The following is a 21,853-nucleotide window of genomic DNA, read 5'->3' on the forward strand; positions in this document are numbered from 1 at the left end:
CAGGTGCCAGTGAGGGTGAAGTGGGTGAAATCCCAAACAAAAAAATGCTCAGCTCTAAGTGGGACATTTGTATCACCTCCCTTTCCTCAAAGCTTGGGGATCTGCCTGGCAGAGGAGGAAGGAAGATTGTAGGAGTCAGAGAGAATGAACATCCGCAGAAAACCAGCATTTGCCAGACATGAACTCTCACAGCATACATAAAACCAAGCCAGACTCAAATCCCATCATGGATGGGGAGAGGCTCATGGAGTCCCAGCCCTAACTGAGGAGCTGTTGGTAGTTGGTGGCTACTGGAGAGCCACTGTCTTCACTGGGATGTGCCCTGAGAAGCTGCCCATCTGCACAGACGAACCTACACCCATGCACTTACAGGAAGCATGAAGTAAACTCCATAGGTTTTTTAAAAAATGTACAGTTGAGAAAGGGAAACTGTGGAGGCAGGGAAGGGATTGGAGAGAAGAGAATGATGGGCAGGTTTTTTTCAAAATGCATTGAATGCATACACAAAGTTCTCAAAAAATAGAATAAATTAATAAAATCAAATTAAAAACAATATTTAACAAAAATCAAAGAGGACATGGATAAACTCAATGAATCCAAAGAGGATATAAATAAACAGCTGAACAAAATAAGAAAGACAAACTGGTCACAAAAGATAGATTCTGTCAAAAGATAGAAATTCTGACAGCATCATCCTGAAATTGTAGAAATGAGATGATCAACAAATCAAATTTTAGAACTCAGTGGGAAGCCTCACAATAGAGTGAGCCAGTGAAAGGGCTCATCGCCACTCAAGAGTTCAACAGTCACACATGGCTGGTGGCCACACCCCACTGGGTGGTGACAGCACCAAGCTCCATGTCATGCACCTGATGTTAGACACCCCCCCCCATGTAGAAAACTCTGAGTGCATGGGTTGTCCATGCCTCTACTCTCATTAATTCTCCACCATCTATAACTGCCTCACACAACTACAGATGATTGGGAAGGCCGGTGGACTGGGTGCTCCTCACACAACTACAGATGATTGGGAAGACCAGTGGACTGGGTGCTCCTCACACAACTACAGATGATTGGGAAGGCCGGTGGACTGGGTGCTCCTCACACAACTACAGATGATTGGGAAGGCCGGTGGACTGGGTGCTCCTCACACAACTACAGATGATTGGTAAGGCCGGTGGACTGGGTGCTCCTCACACAACTACAGATGATTGGGAAGGCCGGTGGACTGGGTGCTCCTCACACAACTACAGATGATTGGGAAGGCCGGTGGACTGGGTGCTCCTCACACAACTACAGATGATTGGGAAGGCCGGTGGACTGGGTGCTCCTCACACAACTACAGATGATTGGGAAGGGCCGGTGGACTGGGTGCTCCGCCACCTTGGTGCTCCGGATGGCTCTGTACCTGTGGATTGTGATTCCTTGATGATGGAACAGTCAACTTTCATCTCATTCCCTCTGGCTTTCAAGTTAAAGGACATGTTCTCCCCATTGCAGTCTTCCTTGATAACTTTGCTTTCGATGTCTAAAAGGAAAGGGGGGTGTTTCGTTAGGACACACAGAAACTGTATCTATCTTGAATTTGATTTCTGCCCAAGAAAGATGCACAGGGGCCAGCGGCCTGGTTCAGTGGTTAAGGGCACTTGCTGCTCCTGCAGGGGACTGCAGTTCAGTTCTCAGAACCCATGCCAGGGGACTCACAACCACCTCCAGGGGATACAACGCCCTCTTCTGGCCTCCACAGATATCTGCACTCATGTGTATATAACCACAAATAGACACACAGAGACACGTAATTTAAAATAATAAAAAAAAGCATATCTTTAAAAAGAAAATGTGCAAATCTATAGTTGTAATCAAAAGGAATCATGGAAAACCAGTCCATTGTAGGGAAACTCTTGAGTCCTGACGGATGACAGGAAGTGTTACGTACGGACAACAACCCACCATAGCTGTGACTTGGGCCTTGAGTCAGTATGCTTGTTAAGTGCACAGCAAGCAGGCATAAAATAATAAAACAAAGAGCAGGAGCAGTAGAGACCAGGTCTGACACTTCCACACCAGCAGGCCTGAGAACTAAACAGTCAGCTGCAGTTCTGAGCAGCACAGGGTACCATGGGGAATATCTTCACCCAGGTGAGAGTGTCCCCTGGCCATCCCCACTACAGAAATCTTTATATCATGGGGTGAAGAGTAGTTGAGTCTTCTGCCTTAGAAGGTTCCTGGGATGCTTCACCCCCACTCCAGCCATATTCAAGACATAATGTTTTCACGGTAGCAGTAACTCTTTCTATTCTAGAGGCATGGTACTTCCCCTCTTGGGCTATTTTTTTCTTTCTTTTAATTCTCATTTCCCCTTCTCACAGAGTTGGAGGACAGCCCATCCCTGAACAAGAGGTGCTGGAGGGCACACTCTATGACAAACTTGTTTGAGTCTGAAAGGGGCTCTTCCCACCTCCATCGCTGGCTCAGTGAGCTTAAACAGCATAGAACAATTTGCTAATGTATATTTCACAGACCTTACCACAGAACAGGGAAAAGCCTTGCTGTAACTTCAGAAGGAAGCTTTCCCATCTAGGGCCATAGCTCATTGGGCAAAGTGCTCGCCTAATGAGCATGGAGACCTGGGTTCCACTCCCAGAAGCCTCAAATAAGAGAAATCCAGGGATGGTGGTACACACTTATGTTGCAAAATCCTAAACCGTCTTATAATAAAAACCCAGAGCCAGGCATCAGGGTGAAAGCTGAAAGATCAGAGAAGCAGAGCAAGCCACAGCCACTACCTCTTACCTCACCAACTCCTCAGCCTGAAAGAGAGTGAATTCCTGTCTCCTCCTACCTTATATTCCTTTCTCTGCCCAGCCACACCACTTCCTGTCTCCACCTTCCTAGTGCTGGGATTAAAGGTGTGTACCACCACTGCCTGACTGTTTCTCCTTCAGACTGGATTAATCTCATGTAGTCCAGTGTGGCCTTGAACTTACAGAAATCCAGACGGATCTCTGCCTCTGCCTCCAGAGTGCTAGGATTAAAGGTGTGTGCCACCACTGCCTGACCTCTATGGCTAACTCTGTGGCTAACTCTGTCCTCTGATCTTCAGGCAAGCTTTATTTCCTAGATTACAAACAATATATCACCACACATTTAAAACCTCAGTGCTGGGGCTTATTGGCCATCTTAAGCCATGGAGTGAGGTACAGGGCAGGGAGAGACCCTGCTGCAAAAAAACATGTGGATGGCACCTGAGGGAAATTAAAGCCTAGCATGTCTTCCGGCCTCCACATGCATGCACATACACACATTCATACCTGCACACTCATGAATACAGAGAGAGACAGACAGACAGACAGACAGACAGACAGAAACTTTCATATCTTACGAGGATGCATCAGAAAGCAATAGAATTGGAGACAATTGCAATGGTTTGAATGCAGAAATTCCCCCTAAGAATCCTTATATAGAATGCTTGGTTCCCCACTCAAGACACCACTGATAAGTGGTGGAAATCTTAGGCTGCGAGCCTGGGACAAGGTTAGGTCATTGTTGGCATCCCTTTGAAGGACTACGGCTCTTGCATTTACTCTATCTCTCTCGATCTCACTCTCCCTCACAACTATGAGGTGAGATGCCTCTTCAGTCCATGCTCCTGCCATAATGTGCTGTGTCTCCACAGATCCAAAGCAGTGGAGCCCAACCAACCATGGTTGAAACCTCTGAAAGCCTGTGCCGTAATCAAACCTTTCAATTTCAAAAGCTGATTAGTCTCAGGAGTTTGTTTCGGCTGACCAACACAGCAGCAGCAGCAGAAGTCAATAACATTGCCAGAGTGAGGTAAAAGCCACTGCTCCCCAACATCTGGAATCAAGAGAGCATCCCGTGCTTTCTCCCTCTCTCTGTGAACCTTTCTCCCACAGAGCCGCCATCATCCGCTCCACTGCAGTTGCACTGGCCTCCTTGCTGCTCCTTACCGTCATCAGCTACTTTGGAAATGACTCTTTTTGCAAGGTGTGGTGGTGTGTGTCTTTAATCCCAGCATGCAGGAGGCTGCAGCCGGCAGATCTCAATGAGTGTTAGGCCCACCAGGGCTACAGAGTGAGATGAATAAATTGCACTTCCTGCCCGTGCGTTGTTGCCATCCCTGAGACCCATCCTATGTTAGTCATGTGACAAATTTCTGAGAGAACCAGTTTAGAGCAGGAGACACTGGCTTCAGAGGATTCGACCCATCGTGGCAGCCAGGAAGCAAAGGATGAGAGGCAGAATGCTTACACCCATAAGCTGCCTCTTCCTTCTCCTGTTTGACCCAATGGGCACCATTGGCTGCTGTACAGCCCCACCCTGGCTCAAAGGGGGCCTTTCCCATCCACCGCCATCCCACAAACCAAAACACCTTAGAGATGGCCTGGCAGATTCACCAAGGAGCATGCTTTACCAGTCTCCTGGGTGTCTCTCAATGCTTGATACTACATAACTTAGTTCTCTTTAATTTCCTCAGTCTGTAGTATTTTTCTTGATAACATTTGATCTATATCACACATATCTCAGATGTCTAAATTCCTAAAGCTGATAAAATGCTACCTACATTCTTATGCCTGGGTCAGAGCAGCGATTGAGAGAGACCTTCCGGTATCTGCGGGACTGACTGACACAAGAACTGCTCGCCGGAATGAGAAGTGCATGCAAAGATCAGTGGCACCCGATATCCCCGGGTGGTCAGTAATCAAACATTTATCAGTCAGGGAAGAATGAGCCATGCTGCAGTAACAAACAGTCCCCCAAGTCTTCCAGGATTAAAAATAACACATATTTCTCAATAATGCTTTGTGTCCTTCGTGAATTGATTTGCAACCTGCAATTCATCGTCTTAACTCTGAGACACAGCAGGCGGAGCAGCTGAGGTGTGGAGATGCTCAGTCACTAAGGGAAAGGAAAAGAACATTCTAAAATGGTGACTTGACATAGTCACAAATCCCTTCCTAATGCCACACCAAGGAGTACAATCCAACCTTGGAAGGGGAAACTGGAAATATCTAAACAAAAAGTGCTTGTCATGTCTTAAATCACATAGCAGACAACTCACGATGGGTGTTAAGTGAGTTAATGACACACTCTTGGTGTCATGTCCGATCTTGGCCGAGTGGTTGATAAACTGTAAATGTCACTAACATCAGATCTGCTTTGCTGTGAGTTAGAGGTTTTGAATGTTCATGGACAGTCTTGGGAATCCAACTACATCATCCCTGAAAAGCAGCCTTGCCCTCAAGGGTATGCATTACCTAGGTACTCCGTCTGAACGGTCTGGCTGACGTTCCCTGAGGGTGTCAGAAGGGAAGCTAACATGATGCTTTCCACAGTGGCCAGCACGATGGTGCCCAGGGCAGATGTCTCCTCCCTGCTGAGCTCAGTCCACGTGGGGGCTTGCTCCAGAATGAGGGAAACACTCGTCGTTGCATTCTGCAAGGAAGAAAACATTTGCTAATAATCTCAGCCCTCCCAGTCTTCCTCTCCCTCCTCCTCCCTCCCCTCCTCCCCCTCCTCCTCTTCCTCTCCCTCCTGCTCCTCTCCATGCTTTTCCTGCTCCTCTTCTCCCCACTCCTCCTCTTCCCCAGGTTCCTCTTCTTCTTGCTCCTCCCCCTCCCCTTCTTTCCCTCATCTTCCCTCTCCCCCTCTTCTCCCCCTTCTCCCCCTCATCTCCCCCTCACCCTCCTCCTCTCCCCCTTCTCCTCACCCTCCTTCCCCTCCTCTCCCCCTCTTCCCCCTCCTCTTCTCCCCTTTCTCACCCTCATCCCTCTCCCCCTCCTCTTCTCCCCCTTCTCCCCCTCCTCTCCCTTCCCCTTTCTCTCCCCTCCCCTTCTTTCTCCTTCCTCCTCTCCCAATTCCTTTCCTTCCTGCTTCTCCTCCTCCCCCTCCTCCCCCTGCTCCTCCTCCTCCCCCCTCCTCTAGTTAACAAAATAACCTATGTCATTTCTGGCACTAGGAGAGAAGGTCGCGGATGAGGCAAAAGGAGAACAGTGCTGCACAGTGTGGTGACACAGCTCTGAAATCACAGTCCAGGGCCACACAGCCAGTTGGAGGCCAGCCTGGGTGACAGCGGGACCCTGTCTCATCATCAAAAATGGCATCTGCTCAGCTCCATCTAGATTTCAGGGGTCCCATTTGAATGTTTACGCCCAGCCTTGCCTTTGCAGGACACAGCAAGCCGGTGCCTGAGCCAGCTTACAGTCCACATGCTGTTTGACCCAGAAACTTCTTTTCTGGGAATTAATCTCTCCAGACACACTTGAAAATGTTGCAACAACCTGGCTCTGTGGTGATCATTTAAATTGTTTTCTAAAGAAGGCAGAGGCAGTCAGATCTCTGTGAGTTCAAGGCCAGCCTGGGCTACAGAGTGAGTTCCAGGAAAGGCACAAAGCTACACAGAGAAATCCTGTCTCGAAAAAAAAAAAAAAATTAAGTTCTCAAGAAGCTGTTTAACAGTTTGAACATGGAATCCAGTCACATGATCACTACAGAGCTGTTAGGGAAGAATGCTGTATGAAGCCATCTGTGTGAACAAGCAACATGGCACCTGCATGCACTAAGGAGAGAAAGTTATGAACTAACATTGATATCCTGTCTAGTGAAGCTTAGGAACAACAGCAAATTTAAAGTGTACTTCCAAGACTCATATCTGGCCAGAGCACTGAGAATAAGTGAATGATGAACTCAGCCCTAGACCAGACATGTATGTCACATCTCTACCCTAACACCCGGGAAATGATCAGATGAGGGGACAGAGAGAACTGAAGAGCTGGAAGATGAGGGAGAGCCTCATGCTGCTGCCAGAGCAACATCACCATGGCAACCACAACACAGCAGCCGTGGATAACCTGCCTAAGACCTGGCCATCCAGCTTCCCACCATGGATTACAGAGATGTCCACAAGGCCCCATCCCTTCCGGTGACACTAATGACTGTCAACAGCTGCTGGGGGGGGGTGTCATTTTCACTAATGATGGAATCACTGGAGACTAGGTGGACAGAAGAGGTCCCAGGGGTACCAGGAGGTAGTGGGGAGAACATAACCGCAATAGAGTAGACAGAAAGATATACGAGACATACGAAACTGTCAAAACTAAAGAAAAATGTTGCTAAAAGTGTTGTAAGTATAGGGCTGAAATGACTCAGAGGTCAAGAGCACACACTGTTCTTGCAGAGTACCCAGGTTCAGTACTAGTATACACACAGGACAGCTCACAACTGCCTGTAACCCCAACTCCAGGGGGATCCGACATCTCTGGCCTCTGTGAGCCACACAAACAAGACATATAAAGTTGGTGAAAAATAAACTCTTAAAAATGTGAGTGTAGTGTTTGTATTTCTGGAATATAAGAATAAAAAACTACATAGGCCGGGCGGTGGTGGCGCACGCCTTTAATCCCAGCACTCGGGAGGCAGAGCCAGGCGGATCTCTGTGAGTTCGAGGCCAGCCTGGACTACAGAGTGAGTTCCAGGAAAGGCGCAAAAGTACACAGAGAAACCCTGTCTCAAAAAACCAAAAAAAAAAAAAAAAAAAAAAAAAAAAAAAAAAACCTATATAGAGTTGTAAAGTAGGTATCATGTGCATGCATGGGCGTGAGTGTGTGTGCAAGCACACAGGTTACGTGCTCACGTGGAGCTCATATGCCAAGTGTAGCTCTGACACCAGATGCCATTTATCTTGTGACAAGGTCTCTCTCCCTGGCTTGGAACTCACCAAATAGAGTACAATGGGTGGCCAGTGACCCCAGGGCTCTGTCTCCCGGTGCTGGGTTTTCAAATGCATAAGCTCTGGCTAGCTTTTGTGAGGTTTGTTTTTTTTTTTTTAATATGGGTTCTGGGGATAGAACCTAGGTCTTCATGCTTACAAAGCAGCCCTTTGCCCACTGAGCCACAACCTGAGTCAGATGCACACAGTTTAACTATCAAATGTAAGCATATGCATAAATACATATCATCTTATTTAGTGTGGAGCCGATATCTATGAAATTATAGGCAACGATTATTTCTAGTTTGAGATGAGAAAACAAGGATTCACATTTCATTACTATTAATTGGCATCACCTGGATTTGAGCTGTGGCACTCCAGATGTGGCTCCGTGGCTAAGAGCTCTCAATGCTCACGCATGAAGACTGAAATGAAGATCCCAGCACACACATCGAGTGGCTCACAGACGAACACTGGAAACTCCAGGGCCAAGGAATCCAGCACCATTCTGGCCTCCACAGGTAACTACACACACACACACACACACACACACACACACACACACACACACACAGAGAGACAGACAGAGAGACAGAGAGACAGAAACAGACAGACAGACAGACACAGACAGACAGAGACAGAGACAGAGAGAGATTTTCGAGAGAGTTTGGTGCCTGTCCTGGAAATTGCTCTGTAGACCAGGCTGGCCTCGAACTCACAGAGATCTGCCTGCCTCTGCTTCCCAAGCGCTAGGATTAAAGGCATGCACTGCCATCATCACTTTTACACTCTTACAGATACACACAAGGAAACACAGACACATCAATAAAATTATCTTTTAAAAACTGCATTTAACTTTAGAGACCCAGAACCAAACATTGAATTTTTATTTGGCATACTAGAGCAGAAGCTAGTGGTCAACAGACAAGTCCACCAGTGTATGTTTGTGTGTGTGTGTGTGTGTGTGTGTGTGTGTGTGTGTGTTTACATGCATGCGCACACAAGTATACACCGAGAAGGTAAAACAGCTGCTGTATTAGTTGGTTTTTGTCAACTTAACACAAGCTAGAGCCATCTGGGAAGAGGAACCTCAACTGAGAAAATGTCTTCATCAAATTGTCTGCAGGCAAGTCTAAAGGGCATGTTCTTAATTGATGGTTGATGTGGGAGGGTCCAGCCCACTATGAATAATGCCATCCCTGGGCTGGTGGTCCTGGGGTCTATAAGAAAGCAGGCTGAGCAAGTCATGGGAAGCAAGCTAGTGAGCAGCACCCTCCCTGACCTCTGCATCAGCTCCTGCCTCCAGGTTCCTAGCTTGAGTTCCCACGTGACATACTACAAACTGTAAACTGAAATAAACCCTTTGTTTTTGATATGGGGCCTCACACTCACTGCCCTCCTGCCTCAGCCTCCCATGTGGAGCACTGCGGTCATACTCTGGCATAAACAGTTTCCACTTATGTAACATCTTTGAAATGATAAAACTGTAACAAGGGAGCTGGGTTGGGGTTTTATAGGTGATGGGGGAGCTCCGGCTGGGTGAAGGCCTGGTGGCTGGGTGTTTGCAGTGGCCTTGAGTTTCAGCATCGCAGGAGAAGGAAATCTCAAAAGGGAAGTGAAACAAGCCATCCAGAACCACACCTCAGGGAAGATCAGAAGGAACTTCACCTTCCATTCACGTTTCCAGGCTTACCACTACACTCAATCAATTGTGAACTTTGTGCACCCAAAGCTGCTCCAGGATGTTCAAAGCTCAGACACAGGGCTGGGGAGATGGTTCAGTTGGTAAATGCTTGCTGCATGAAGACTGGAGTTAGGTCCCCAGAACCCATGTTTTAAAATAATCTAGGCAACATTATACAGCTGAGCAGGGTACATTTGTGTATTTAATAATATATATGTATGTACATATACATATGTAACATGTAGCATTTAATAAGGAGTGTAATGTAACATGTAATGTAGCATGAAACAACTGTTACTGAAAATAAAGGCCATGAATTTGAAAGAGAGCAAGGAGCGGTATGTGGAGGTTTTGAGTGGAGGAAAGGGAAGAAGGAAATCATAATCTCAGAAAATAAAGGAAATAATAAAAATAATCTGGGGGGCAGCAGTGCACCCCTGTGAATCCAGAAGGTGAAGGAGGATTCCTGAGGCACTGAGCCAGCTAGGTGGAACTGGTAAGATTTCCCAGTGAGAAGCCATCTGAAAAACAAGGTGTCTACTCTAAATAAAATATGAAAAGAGCCTAAAGGGATAGAATAATTAGAAATGGTGCTGAGAATAAGTGACTATGCCGTATGCTCAGCTCAGTATCAAGGAAGAGGGGGCAGGAAGAAGGTACAGGTGGAAGGTGGGGGAACTTCTGCCCTTGCTCAGGGATGTCAGGAGAAGCAAGACTGCTATATCCTTGTCCTGCAACCCTGATCAATCAGTGACCCGCTTACGTGGTGAATTATTAAAATCTTTGGAACCCATAAGTGTTGTCTCTCTCCTTCCTCACGAGACATAATGGGCTAGGTGTGACAGTCTGCATGTGTGAAACTGTGGTTTACATGTATGAAATTACCAAACAATAAATAAAATATACTCCATTTTGAAAAAAAAATACAATCTCAAAATAAATAATAAAGAAAGTGATACGTTTTGAAATCAGAGGGCGATCATCCAGGGGGAAGTGAATGGGGTGAAGAGATGGGTACCAGACAGGAAGGGGTGGAAACACAAACAAGGGATAATGACACACACTCCTGAAAATGTCAGGACAAGACCCGTTATACTCTCTGCTGATGAAAAATCTGAAAGGTGAAGCCATGCTGAGATGCTGAAGACGATCCCTGAGGTTAACATCTGGCCTACACATACATGTGCACATACACACACATGTGCACATACACACACACACACACACACACACACATTCATGCAGTCATGTTTGCACATGCTCAGAGTGGTGGGAAGAGACAGACAGACACAGATGAAGAAGGTGCTGCCGTTACCTGTAGGGACACTGGGGTGCTTTTGTTTTCACAGGCGTTATCCAGGATGCCGAAGGTGGCGTTCACAAGTGTGCAAAAGGAGGCCTAAGTCCCAGGAGAAAGAGCACATATGAGTACTGGCCAGTCTGTTGTGAATCACGAAGTCTACAAATTGAGCAATAAAGCCCGACATATGAGTGTTACAAATGTCTGAGTCTTGGTTCTCAGGGAAATAAATGCTCATCCCATCAAGTTTTTATCTGACAGAAGCTGAGAAGGATGGTGGACAACAGGTTCATTTGCTCTGGAGAGTTCTGGCATGCCCCACCCAGCAGGGAGACCACAGTTCACAATGGCCTAATATTTAGTTAATGAGTAACCAGGAGAGGTGAAGACTCCAGCTTTAAACAGAGGGCAAGAAGAAAGAAGTGCTGAACTAGACTGATTTTATCAGAGCACACTGTATACCCATGTTGAAACAGCCCCAATATACTCATTGGTGTGGAGAGTTATTTCATTTCTGTTGCTCAGATACAATACTTTGACAAAAAGCAACTTGGGGAAGAAAGGGTTTGCTTCAGTTTAGAGTTCTAGGCTACTGTCCATCATTATGGGAACTCAAGGTCAGAACCTGAAATGGCTCATCCACAGTCAGTAGCATGGAGCTATGCACACATGCTTGCTCACTCGCTTGCTTATACGCTCAGCTTTATTTCTCCACTCTTACACAGTTCAGGCCCTGCCTAAGGAATGTGCTGCCCACCATGGGCTCTGCCTTCCCATACCAATTGATTTAATTAAGACAATCCCCCACAGACATGTCCACAGACCAACACAATGCAGACAGTCCCTCATTGAGACTCTGTTCCCAGGTGATTCTACGTTGGGTCAAAATGACAATTAAAATTAATCATCAAGGTCAGACATGTGTGGTGGTACACACCTCTAGTCCTAGCACTTGAAAGGCCGAGGCAGGCAGATACATGTGATTTTGAAGCCAGTCTGGTCTACATACCACATTCCAGGCACCCTAGAGCTACATAGTGAAATCTTTTCTCAAAAACAAACAAAACAAAAAATACATAATCACCACACAGGTTAATAAAACAAATGTATGAATGAACAGCCAGTTCTCAAAAAAATTGCAAATGGTCAAGAGTTACATGAAAGAAAAAAAAAAAAACGTTCAATTCTGGCCATAAATGAAAATACATTTCAAAACAATATTGAGATTCCACCTCATCTGAGTCAGAAGGATACCCTCAAAACAGACAATGGCAGCATTGAGTGGACTCAATGAGTTTTCAAAGAGCACTTAAAGCTGGGAGGGAATGTGGTGGGGGCATTAGAGTGAGGGGATTTGATCAAAACGTATGTATGAAATTCTCAATCAATAAAATGATACAACAAAATGACAGCAAATGCTGGTGAGGGTTGTGGAAGACGGCTTTGTGCAGTGCTGGTGGGGGTGCAGGTGGGCACAGCTGTCATGGAACTCAGAGGATGAGACCTCATCATGTGACCTAGCCCAAGGACATGCCTAAAGAATTGTCTCAGCTACAGAAAATGTCCGGAATACAAAGATTCATATCGAGAGAGCTTGTTAGTGTTCCTGGGGCCTCAGAGGGGTATGGCAGCGCCTGTTTGGTGGGTGTGGGGGCTCCACTGGGAACGATGAAGGTCCAGCACAAGACACTAATGACTTTTTCTTGACACTGTAAATCCACTGCAAACCACTGAACTGTACACTTTAAGATGGTGACATGATGGCCAATCTCAATTGTCAACTTGATGAAATCTACAATCCCTTGGGAGACACACTTTGGGTATGTCTGTAGGGGATTCCTTTTCTCTCTCTCTTTTTTAAAATTTACTATTTTATGTGTGTTGGTGTCTTGACTGCCTATGTAGCTGCCTGGTATCTGTGGAGGACAGAGAAGATGTTGAATGCCCTGGAACTGGAGTTATAAATGGTTGTAAACCACCATATGGTTGCTGAGATTTTTACTTGGGTCCTCTGGAAGAGCAGGCAGTGCTATTAAACTTTAAGCAATCTCTCCAAAATCCCGTGTGGGATGATATCTTAATTAGATTAATTGGGGTGAGAAAACTTGCCTACTTTGGGTGGCACCATGCCCTTGGCTAGGATTCTGGACTGTACATATAAAGGAGAGAGTGAGCTGAGCACTGACATTCACCAGTCTCTGCTTCCTGGCTGTGGATGTGATGTGACCAGCTGCCTCAAGCTCTGGCTGCCAGGCCCTCCTCACCATGATGGACTGCATCCTCACCCTGTGAGCCCTTCCTTCCTTACATTGCTTTTGTCACAGTATTTTATCACAGCAACAAAACAAGTAACCAAGATGAACAGATTACTTATTGTATGTATTCTACCACAACAAATCACAAAAACAGTATTCCAAGGTGTGTGGAGATTCCACAGATAACGTGTAAACTCGCATTAATGTTGACAATCTCTGAAGGTGGATATGAAGTCTTTTACTGGTCACAGTGAGTTTAACAGGTCAGGTTCTCCACTCACAACCCGTTTTTGCCTGAGAAATGTTTACATAACTCCAGGGTATAAGCATTATACCCTATATATAAGTATTATTTGTGTGTGCGCGCATGTGCGTGTGTGTGTGTGTGTGTGTGTGTGTGCGCGTGTATACAAATTAAACATTTGCTGATAATAAATCAAGAAACTTATCTCAAAACAATTATTTGGGCTAGGAAGCATCTTAGCAATAGAGAACCTGCCTAGCAGGCACAAAACCCTGGGACCAATCCTAAGCATTGTAAAAATGTAATTAAAATTAGTGTGAAGGGTTTGTTTTGTATGTGTGTGTATGTACACACACACACACACACACATGCACACACACACATACATGCATGCCCACATGTACCCTGTAAGTGTGGTAGTTTGGGGGGCCATATCCCTTTGAGGTGGAGTTATAGGCAGTTGTGGGCCACCTGATGTAGATAGAGGGAATCTAACTCAGGTCTTCTGTGAGACTAGACACATTCTTCACACTGACTCAACCCTCCAGCTCCCCTGCCTCTTGTTTTTCTTTAAAAAAGAATTCCTCGAGTCTTGTCAGGCAAATACCCTGTCTTCCCAACTAACTGAATATTATTTTTGGCCAATGAGATGTGACTAGAGATGATACTTAGGAATATTCTTTTTTTGCCAATTTAAATCATTTTTTTAGACTTTTCATTTTCCATTTGGAATACCATGCTTATAAAGTGCAATGTTTCATTTCCTCTCCCTGTGCACATGTTCCATGTTCAAGCTCTGCTGGGAACTCCCAGTAATCTATTACAGCAGCTTAAATTTAAAACAGCCACATAATTTGCTGAATATGGGTCCTCCAAATGTTTCCCTGTGGAACAAAGCCACACCTCTACTTGGAATGATTTAATCTGCTTCTTCAGTGGTGGGCCCTGAAGAAGCACCACCCGATGGGGGAGCTCCCCCACCAGGGAAGCATTCCTCCAGGCATGCCATCAGCACTCCGGTACAGCTTGGTATTGGTGGGGTCGCAGACTTTCTTCAGTTCTTTCTGCCGATGTTCAATTTCTTCCTTCTCTGCGGTCTGATTCTTACCCACCCAACTGATGATTTCATCAGTTGTCTAGAATCTTCTGTCTGTCCTCATTATTGACCTTGCTTTGAAATTTCTTATCTTCAGATGTTGCTTTCTCATGCTAAATGCACAGGGTTCCAGTGAACTCTTGGGTGGTACCTTATCTCTTGGCTTGTCACCTTCAGCTTTGGACTTCTCGGTTTCCTGGGTCACGAACTCAGTATCTTCCTTGCTCAAGTGGCTCTTGGTGGTGCTCATCTTGTTCCCCTTCCCTGTGCTCTTATCTACAGCAGAAACTTTGAGGATGCCATTGGCATCAATGTCAAGGTGTCTTCAGTCTGAGGAACACCACTGGGTGCTGGACGTATGCCGTGAGTTCAAGTTGTCCAAGCGGGTTGTTACCCTTGGTCATGGCCTTGTCACCTTCATACACCTGGATGAGCATACCTGGCTTGTCAGAGTAGATGGAGAAGGTCTGTATCTGCTTGGTCAGGATGGCAGTATTATTCTTGATGAGGATAGTTAGGACTCCACCAGAAGTTTTAATACCAAGGGAAAGAGGGGTGATGTTCAAGAGCAGCAAATCCCAAACATTCTCAGACTTGTCTCCAGATAGAATGGCCTCCTGGACAGCTGCACCATAAGCAACAGCTTCATCGGGGTTAATGTTCTTATTCAGTTCTTTTCCGCTGAAGAGGTCTCGCAGAAGCTTCTGAATCTTGGGGATTCTTGTAGAGCAACCCACCAGTACAGTATCATGGATCTGTGACTTATCTAGTTTGGCATCTTGAAGAGCCTTTTCTACAGAATCCTGAGTGCCATGGAACAGGTCAGCGTTCAGTTCTTTAAATCAAGCACAATTAATGGAGGTATAAAAGTAAATTCCCTCATCAAGAGAAACAATCTCAATGCCAGCCTGGGTGCTGGAGGAGAGGGTACATTTAGCCTGTTCACAGGCAATACGAAGCCTGTTCACAGGCAATACGAAGCTCTCACTGAAGTCCTCCTTATGCACTTATTTAAACTCAGCAATGAAATGGTTGACTATTCAGTTATCAAGGTCTTTTTCACCCAAGTGGGTGTCTCCAGCTATTGATTTGATTTCAAAAGTTCCATCTTCAATAGTGAGGATCGACACATGAAAAGCACCACCTCCAAGGCAAAAATCAGCACGTTCCTTTCAGCTCCAACACTCTTATCTGAGCCATATTCTTCTTTAACTGTTATTGATTCTTTGTGGATTTCAAATCATACTTTCTGATCCTACTTATCCCCCCATCTCCTCACATCTGCCCTCTGCCCTTGCAACCTCACCGCCAAATCTAAGTCAAACTTAAAGAAAAATCAAAATCCAAACAAAACAAAGGGATGAAAAAAAAAAAATCTTGTCACGGAAGCTGTAGTGTGGTCCGTTGAGTAGCACAGTTTACCCTTTAGTCCATTCATCTTTACTTGCAAGTGTTCATTGCCCTGAGTCATTGATTGGTCTGGCTCAAGGCCTCTGGCTTCTGCTACACCACCAATAATGGGCTGTCACTGAGGCTCCTCTTGGATAGCTTGTTGTTGTCCTGTGTTGTGGAGATCCTAAAGATTTTACCTGCACATTCATCCCCTTCACATGTTCTAACAGTTCATAGAATCAGTGGATGTTGGGGTGGGCCAACTCATTGCCCTGGTTCTGGGCCTGGGTGGTAGCTGGGTTGGTCAGCCTACTAAGCTGTCCCTCACCATCACTTCTCAGGTGAGCTCTCCAGCACTGCCTAGACTAGCTTGCCCAATGCAGCCTGCAGCAAGGAGTGGGGCCAGTTCTCCTGCTCTTGGGTCCTCATATCTGGGTCCCTCACACTCACGTGACCAGGGCTAGCTCTACTTCTTTGCCCAGGCAGGGTGCAGATCCTCTCTCCTGATTGCTGAAGCAGGAATATGAGGAGGGCTCAGGGTCAGCTGTCCCCCTCTCCCGTTCTCAGGGATGGCTCACTTGAGCCTCCAAAAACAGCTCTAGTGTGCTGTCCAGGTGGGATGCAGGGCCCACTCTCTTGTGTGCTGCAGGCAGTGTGGGGGCAGGGTTAGTTCTCTCACTCTCATGACCCCAGGGCCATTTTTCTCACCTGCCACAGGTAGCAAGGGGGAAGTGGGGACGGCATCTTTTCCTCAGCCATGCCACTGAATGTCTAAGCCATGTTCTTAAACAGGAAAGTGATTTTAACTTTTTCTTGTCCTCTCTCCACTACCTAAATTACAGATCTGACGGTAGGAGCTGGAGCAGTCATTTTGGGCCACAGTGAGGGAGTCTTGTGTGAAGAAAGGAATAGTTTCTACTTTTAAAAACAATACAGCCACTGTGGGCTTTGCTATTTCGCTACTGGATTTATTTTGTTAAGGTTTCTGAAGCAATAGCTAACCTATGTGGCTTCTTGGAAAATATCAAGAACTAAGAATGTTCAACAACAATTACATATTCAGTAAGTATATGCACCCAACCCTAAAAGGGGCATCAAAGACACACACACACACACACACACACACACACACACACACACACACACCGAGGCTTGAGGAACATAGTGGACCAAGAAGTAGAAGGAAAGTAAGAGCAGAAGGGTGGGGAGGAAGGCAGTGAGATATTATCTTCTGGGCAACACCGCTCATGAACACATAGCAGCTGTGGGTGTCTACACAAGAACAAGCCAGACAAGATTCTAGGCAGAGATTGGGGAGGTGGTCTCCAGCCCCCCTCACTGAAAAGCTCTCGGCAGTGAGAGCTTCTGGGAGAATGAGAATCATTTGTTCTTAAGGGTGTGGCATCTGGTGGGGTCCCATGCTCCAGTGAATGCCCCATACCCATGCATGTATGGGCACCAGTGGCTGAATTTAGTGGGTCATCAAAGAAAAACAGGACATGGAGTTGGAAGAGAGCTAAGCTGAGGGAGGTTGGGGGTCAGGGAGAAGTTGGGGGTGATTATTATCATATTTAATAGTATGCGTGAAACTCTCAATAATAAAGAAAAACAATATGTTATAAAACTTACATAGTCAAGATCCCTGGCTTGCCCTGCTAGGCACTGATGTATCTGCTCACTGTTGGGTATCAAGTCTTCCTTACACTTGAAGGGGATCCCTGGGAGGAAGAAAAATCAACCACAGCAAACAGTGAGGTGTGACTACAAGGAAAAGCTGATTCTATGTCCTTTGGGCATAATATCCAGCCTCAGCCATAACATACAGCAGTGACTAGGACTAGACTGCAGCTACACGGCAGGTTAAGAATCTCTGAGGGCGTGGCACAGGTTTAAAGGGAACAAGTCAGTATGCAGAGTATGATGCCCAGTGCTACAGTGACCATTCCATGTCAACTATCATCTCAACAGAATCCAGGATCACCTGGGAGATAGGTCTCTGGGAATGTCTGTGGCAGATCATCTTAATTAGGCTAATTGGTGTGGGAAAACACATCATAATTGTGGGCAGGACCATTCCCTGGATAGGAGAGCCTGGACTGCACAGAATGGGAAAAATCAAGCAACCGCAGCATGCATAGCTCTCCATGGATGTGATGTGACCAACTGTCTCAGTTTCCCCACCATAATGGATTACACCTTGAACCAAGAGCAGAATAAACCCTTTTTCCCTTGGGTTGGTTTTGTCAAGTTATTTTTCACAGTGAAATTAAGATATCATTGTTACAAAACTCTAAGACAAAGGTAAGCAAGCTGGTGCATGCCTGAAGGCAGAATGGTTTTTTTTTTTTTTCAAGAAGAGGAATATTACCAGGAAGAGATAGCAGCCTAGCTGTCCATCAACAGATGAGTAGATAATTGTGGTAGATATATACAGTGGAATATTATTCAGCCATATGAAATTTCTAAGAAAGTGAATGGAACTGGAAAATGTAATATTGTGGTAACAGAGACTAAGAAAGACAAATACTATGTATTGTCACTCATGCGCAGATCCTGATTCCCACAGGTTAAATATGTTCAAGTGGATGTGAGTATGGGGAGGAAACAGGAAGTTTGAAGGGGCTTTAAAGAACAGGTTGTACAGGGTAACAAAACACATGAGATCTGAGAGAGATGGAAGGAGGGAGAAGGAAAAAGTGAGGAAGGAGAGGAGAAGAAGAAAACAGTGGAGAAGAGGGAAGAAGGGGAGGGGGGAGGAAGAGGAGGAAGATGAGATGGGGGAAGGGAGGAAGAGGAGGAAGGGAGAGAGGAAGGGTTTGCATCTGAATGATGCTCTTCTCACTATTTCCTCAGAACTAACATAATGTTTATATTGTGTTAGGCACCATAAATAAAAAAATTAACAGCAAGAATGAAGAGGTATAATAAACACATATTTCTAGATGGTTCTTTGTGAGGAGGACAGAGAAAAAAATGAAATAAGGAACATGTGGGAGACAGAATGGCACCAGTGACATTCACCCATGTGGTGGGAAAGATAAATTCATGTTGTTATTGTGCTTCGTTGCAGCTGCTGAAGGTACATACATTCTGTTTATTTTAGTGTGTGTGTGTGTGTGTGTGTGTGTGTGTGTGTGTGTGTGTGGTGTACATGTGTGTGAACATTACATCCCATTTATTTTAGTGTGTGTGTGTGTGTGTGTGTGTGTGTGGTGTACATGTGTGTGAACATTACATTCCATTTATTTTAGTGTGTGTGTGTGTGTGTGTGTGTGTGTGTGGTGTACATGTGTGTGAACATTTTCATGGATGTATATATGCATGTGCATGTGGAAGTCAGAGGTGGCACTGGGTCCTCAGTCACTCTCCACTGTCATGGACTCTAATACTCTGGAACCATAATCCAAAGAAACTCTTTCTTGTAAAAGTTGCCTTTGTCATGGTGTTTCATCACGGCAATAGGAAAGTGACCAATACACAGGGCCACACCCTTAAAGAAAATTGACCCTCCCTGGGCAGCTAGCAACTACCCCTCAGTGAGGCTAGGCTCATGAGCTCCGTTCATGCTCAGTACTGTAACTCAGCCAAAGACCTTTTAATATCTATTACTTGAAATATTTAACCTTTTGTGGTTCTTGAGAGAAAAAAAACTAAATGCTTTCACAAGACACCAAAGCACCAGAGAGACCGAACTCCACCCATGGTTTCAGTTTACATCTAAAGCTACTCACTCTGTGTGAACCCCAGGACCTTTGCACATACTGTAACCTGGGACAATGTGACCTCAACTCTTTCAAGTTTATATTTCAAACTTCATGTGGCCCTGCACACCTATGATCCAAGCAGTTGGTAGATGGAGGGATGAGAAATGAGGTTCAAGCCCAGCAGTGAGTTTGAGGCTAACCTGAATTATAGGAGACTCTGTCTCAAAAAAAGCATAGTTGATCCAAATTCTACTCAGTAATTTGTTATTGAGTATACCAATGAATCCTCAGAGGAGTGAACAGGTAGGAAAATACTGCATGGGTGAAATGAAAGTAAGCAGAGAACCCAGTTATTGGAAGAGAAAAAAGGTTTTATGAGCAAAGCCAAGACACAGCTCCCCTTGCCAATGCAACAAAACATTACTTTTGCAGCTAAAGTTGCCATGTGCCTGGGATCCTTCTGGATCTGGTCGGAAGGTGGGAAGGCAAGCGCAGATGTAGGAGCCTGGAACATTGGTGCAGACAGAATTTCGTCCACATGGTGATGGATCTTGGATGCATTCATCAATATCTGCAATAAAATTCAAATTATATAAAGAAATTTAGAAAATCAGGGAGCAGTGTATATCCCAGGCCATCTGTAAAATCCTCTGCTCACCTTCACATGCCACTTCTGGGTCTGTGAAATTCACTTGCCCATTGCTCGGTGCAAAGCCAGGGTGGCAAGTGCAGAAGTAGCTCCCAGGAGTGTTAGTACATGATGAGTTGGAAGGGCACACGGCATCACACTCATCGATATCTGCACAGTAGAGAATGAGTATGGGAGAACAATGACTCAGTGGGCAAAGAGCTTGCAATACAAGTATAAAGATCTCAGATTGACCCCCAGCAGCCGGTTCCCCCAGTTTCACTTCTGTTGCCGTGATAAAATACCCTGGTAGAAAGCAGTTTAGGGAAGAAAGGGTTTACTTTAGCTCACAAACTCCAGCTGGCAGCCATTATTGTGGGGAAGTCAAGGAATGAACTTGAAGCAGCCAGTCATATCCACGGTCAAAAGCAGAGAATGAATGTATGTCCCTAGCTTTTACTACATGCAATTCAGAACCCCTAGCCTGGGGAATGCTGCCACCCATGATGGGCTGTGTCTTTTCACATTAATTAATACGTAATCAAGACAATCCCCCATAGACATGCCCATGGGCCAACAAATCTAGACAATCCTTCATTGAGGCTCTCTTCCCAGATTATTCTAGCTTGCGTCAAGTTGACAATTAAAGCTGATCATTTCACATATAATAGTAGGGAGCTCAAGGCTGTGTGGATGGACCCTGAAGAATGGCACCTGACGTTCACCTCTGGCATATATATATATATATATATATATATATATATATATATATATATATATATTACATGAAAACACATCTGCACAAACACATGCATGAATACACACATAGAGATGCATACACAAAAAAAAAAGAAACAAGAAAAAGGAAAAGAAAATGAAACTGAGTTGGCCAATGAGCTTATTATCATTAGCTAAAATAACCTTCTTCCCAAAGCTATTTTTCTCAGACATTTGTCACACTGACAGAAATGATCTTATCTGCTCACATTTCCTTTTGGTCTTGATAGGGATCCTGGATGGCTTCATGGGAATCAACAAAGCCAAATTAATTTAACTCTAAGGTCTCTTTAACTTTTTCTACTTTTATTGTATTTCTTATAACAATACCATCATTAAAGATCAACAAGTCATGAGAAATAGAATATTTTAAGTCAGTATAAATAAGCATTTCCCTCGCAGAGACTGGAGAATGTGCACTGGGCTCCATTGTATGGTAGATATATCAAAGATGGCTGCTGTCTATCCTTCCACTTCCTGAACACACACATGGCTCCCCATCCTAGTGTTTTTTCCAGTTACTTTAATAAAGTATCCTGGAAAACGAAATTTATGGGAGAAAGTATTATTAGGTTATCGTTTCATCATTGCAGAAAAATCAAGGCAGGAACTTGAAACAGTCAGTCACATCCACAGTCAAGAGCGAAGAGAGCCAAAGGCATGAATGCTCAGCATTCAGCTCACTTTCTCCACTCTCAAGTAATCCAGGACCTAGACTAGAGAATGGCATCATCCATGACAGGAAGAACACCTCACATCAATTAACATAGTCATGACAACCCTCCACAGACATACTGTTCTAGTTAGCATTAACCACCAACTTGACACAGCTTAGAAACACCTAAAAGGAAATCTTCATTAATTGTACTCATCAGATTGGTCATCAGATTGTCTGTGAGGAATTGCCTTCATTGTCTTAACTGATGGAACCAAGTCCACTGTGAGTGGCACCGTTCCCTGGGTAGGGGGAATAAGAAAGCTAAGCATGAGCCTGTGAGCAATCCTTAAAGTGACTTAGCAAGTAGTACTCTTCCATGGTTCCAG

The 21,853-nt window shown here is 45.1% G+C and overlaps 1 protein-coding gene and 1 pseudogene across 1 annotated transcript in view; both read right to left on the reverse strand.

Moving 5' to 3' along the window:
• Adgre1 (adhesion G protein-coupled receptor E1) overlaps positions 1-21,853 on the reverse strand; it is a 67,050-nt gene that overhangs the window by 23,998 nt on the left and 21,199 nt on the right. Inside the window, 6 exon segments of the mRNA XM_059251651.1 lie at positions 1,409-1,528; positions 5,280-5,457; positions 10,729-10,812; positions 17,330-17,418; positions 19,829-19,975; positions 20,063-20,203. Coding sequence (XP_059107634.1) covers positions 1,409-1,528; positions 5,280-5,457; positions 10,729-10,812; positions 17,330-17,418; positions 19,829-19,975; positions 20,063-20,203 — 759 coding nt within the window.
• On the reverse strand, positions 14,132-15,746 carry LOC131900397 (heat shock cognate 71 kDa protein-like; annotated as a pseudogene).

Source organism: Peromyscus eremicus, unplaced genomic scaffold (genome assembly GCF_949786415.1).
Source record: "Peromyscus eremicus unplaced genomic scaffold, PerEre_H2_v1 PerEre#2#chr22_unloc_1, whole genome shotgun sequence".
Classification (NCBI taxonomy): Eukaryota; Metazoa; Chordata; class Mammalia; order Rodentia; family Cricetidae; genus Peromyscus; species Peromyscus eremicus.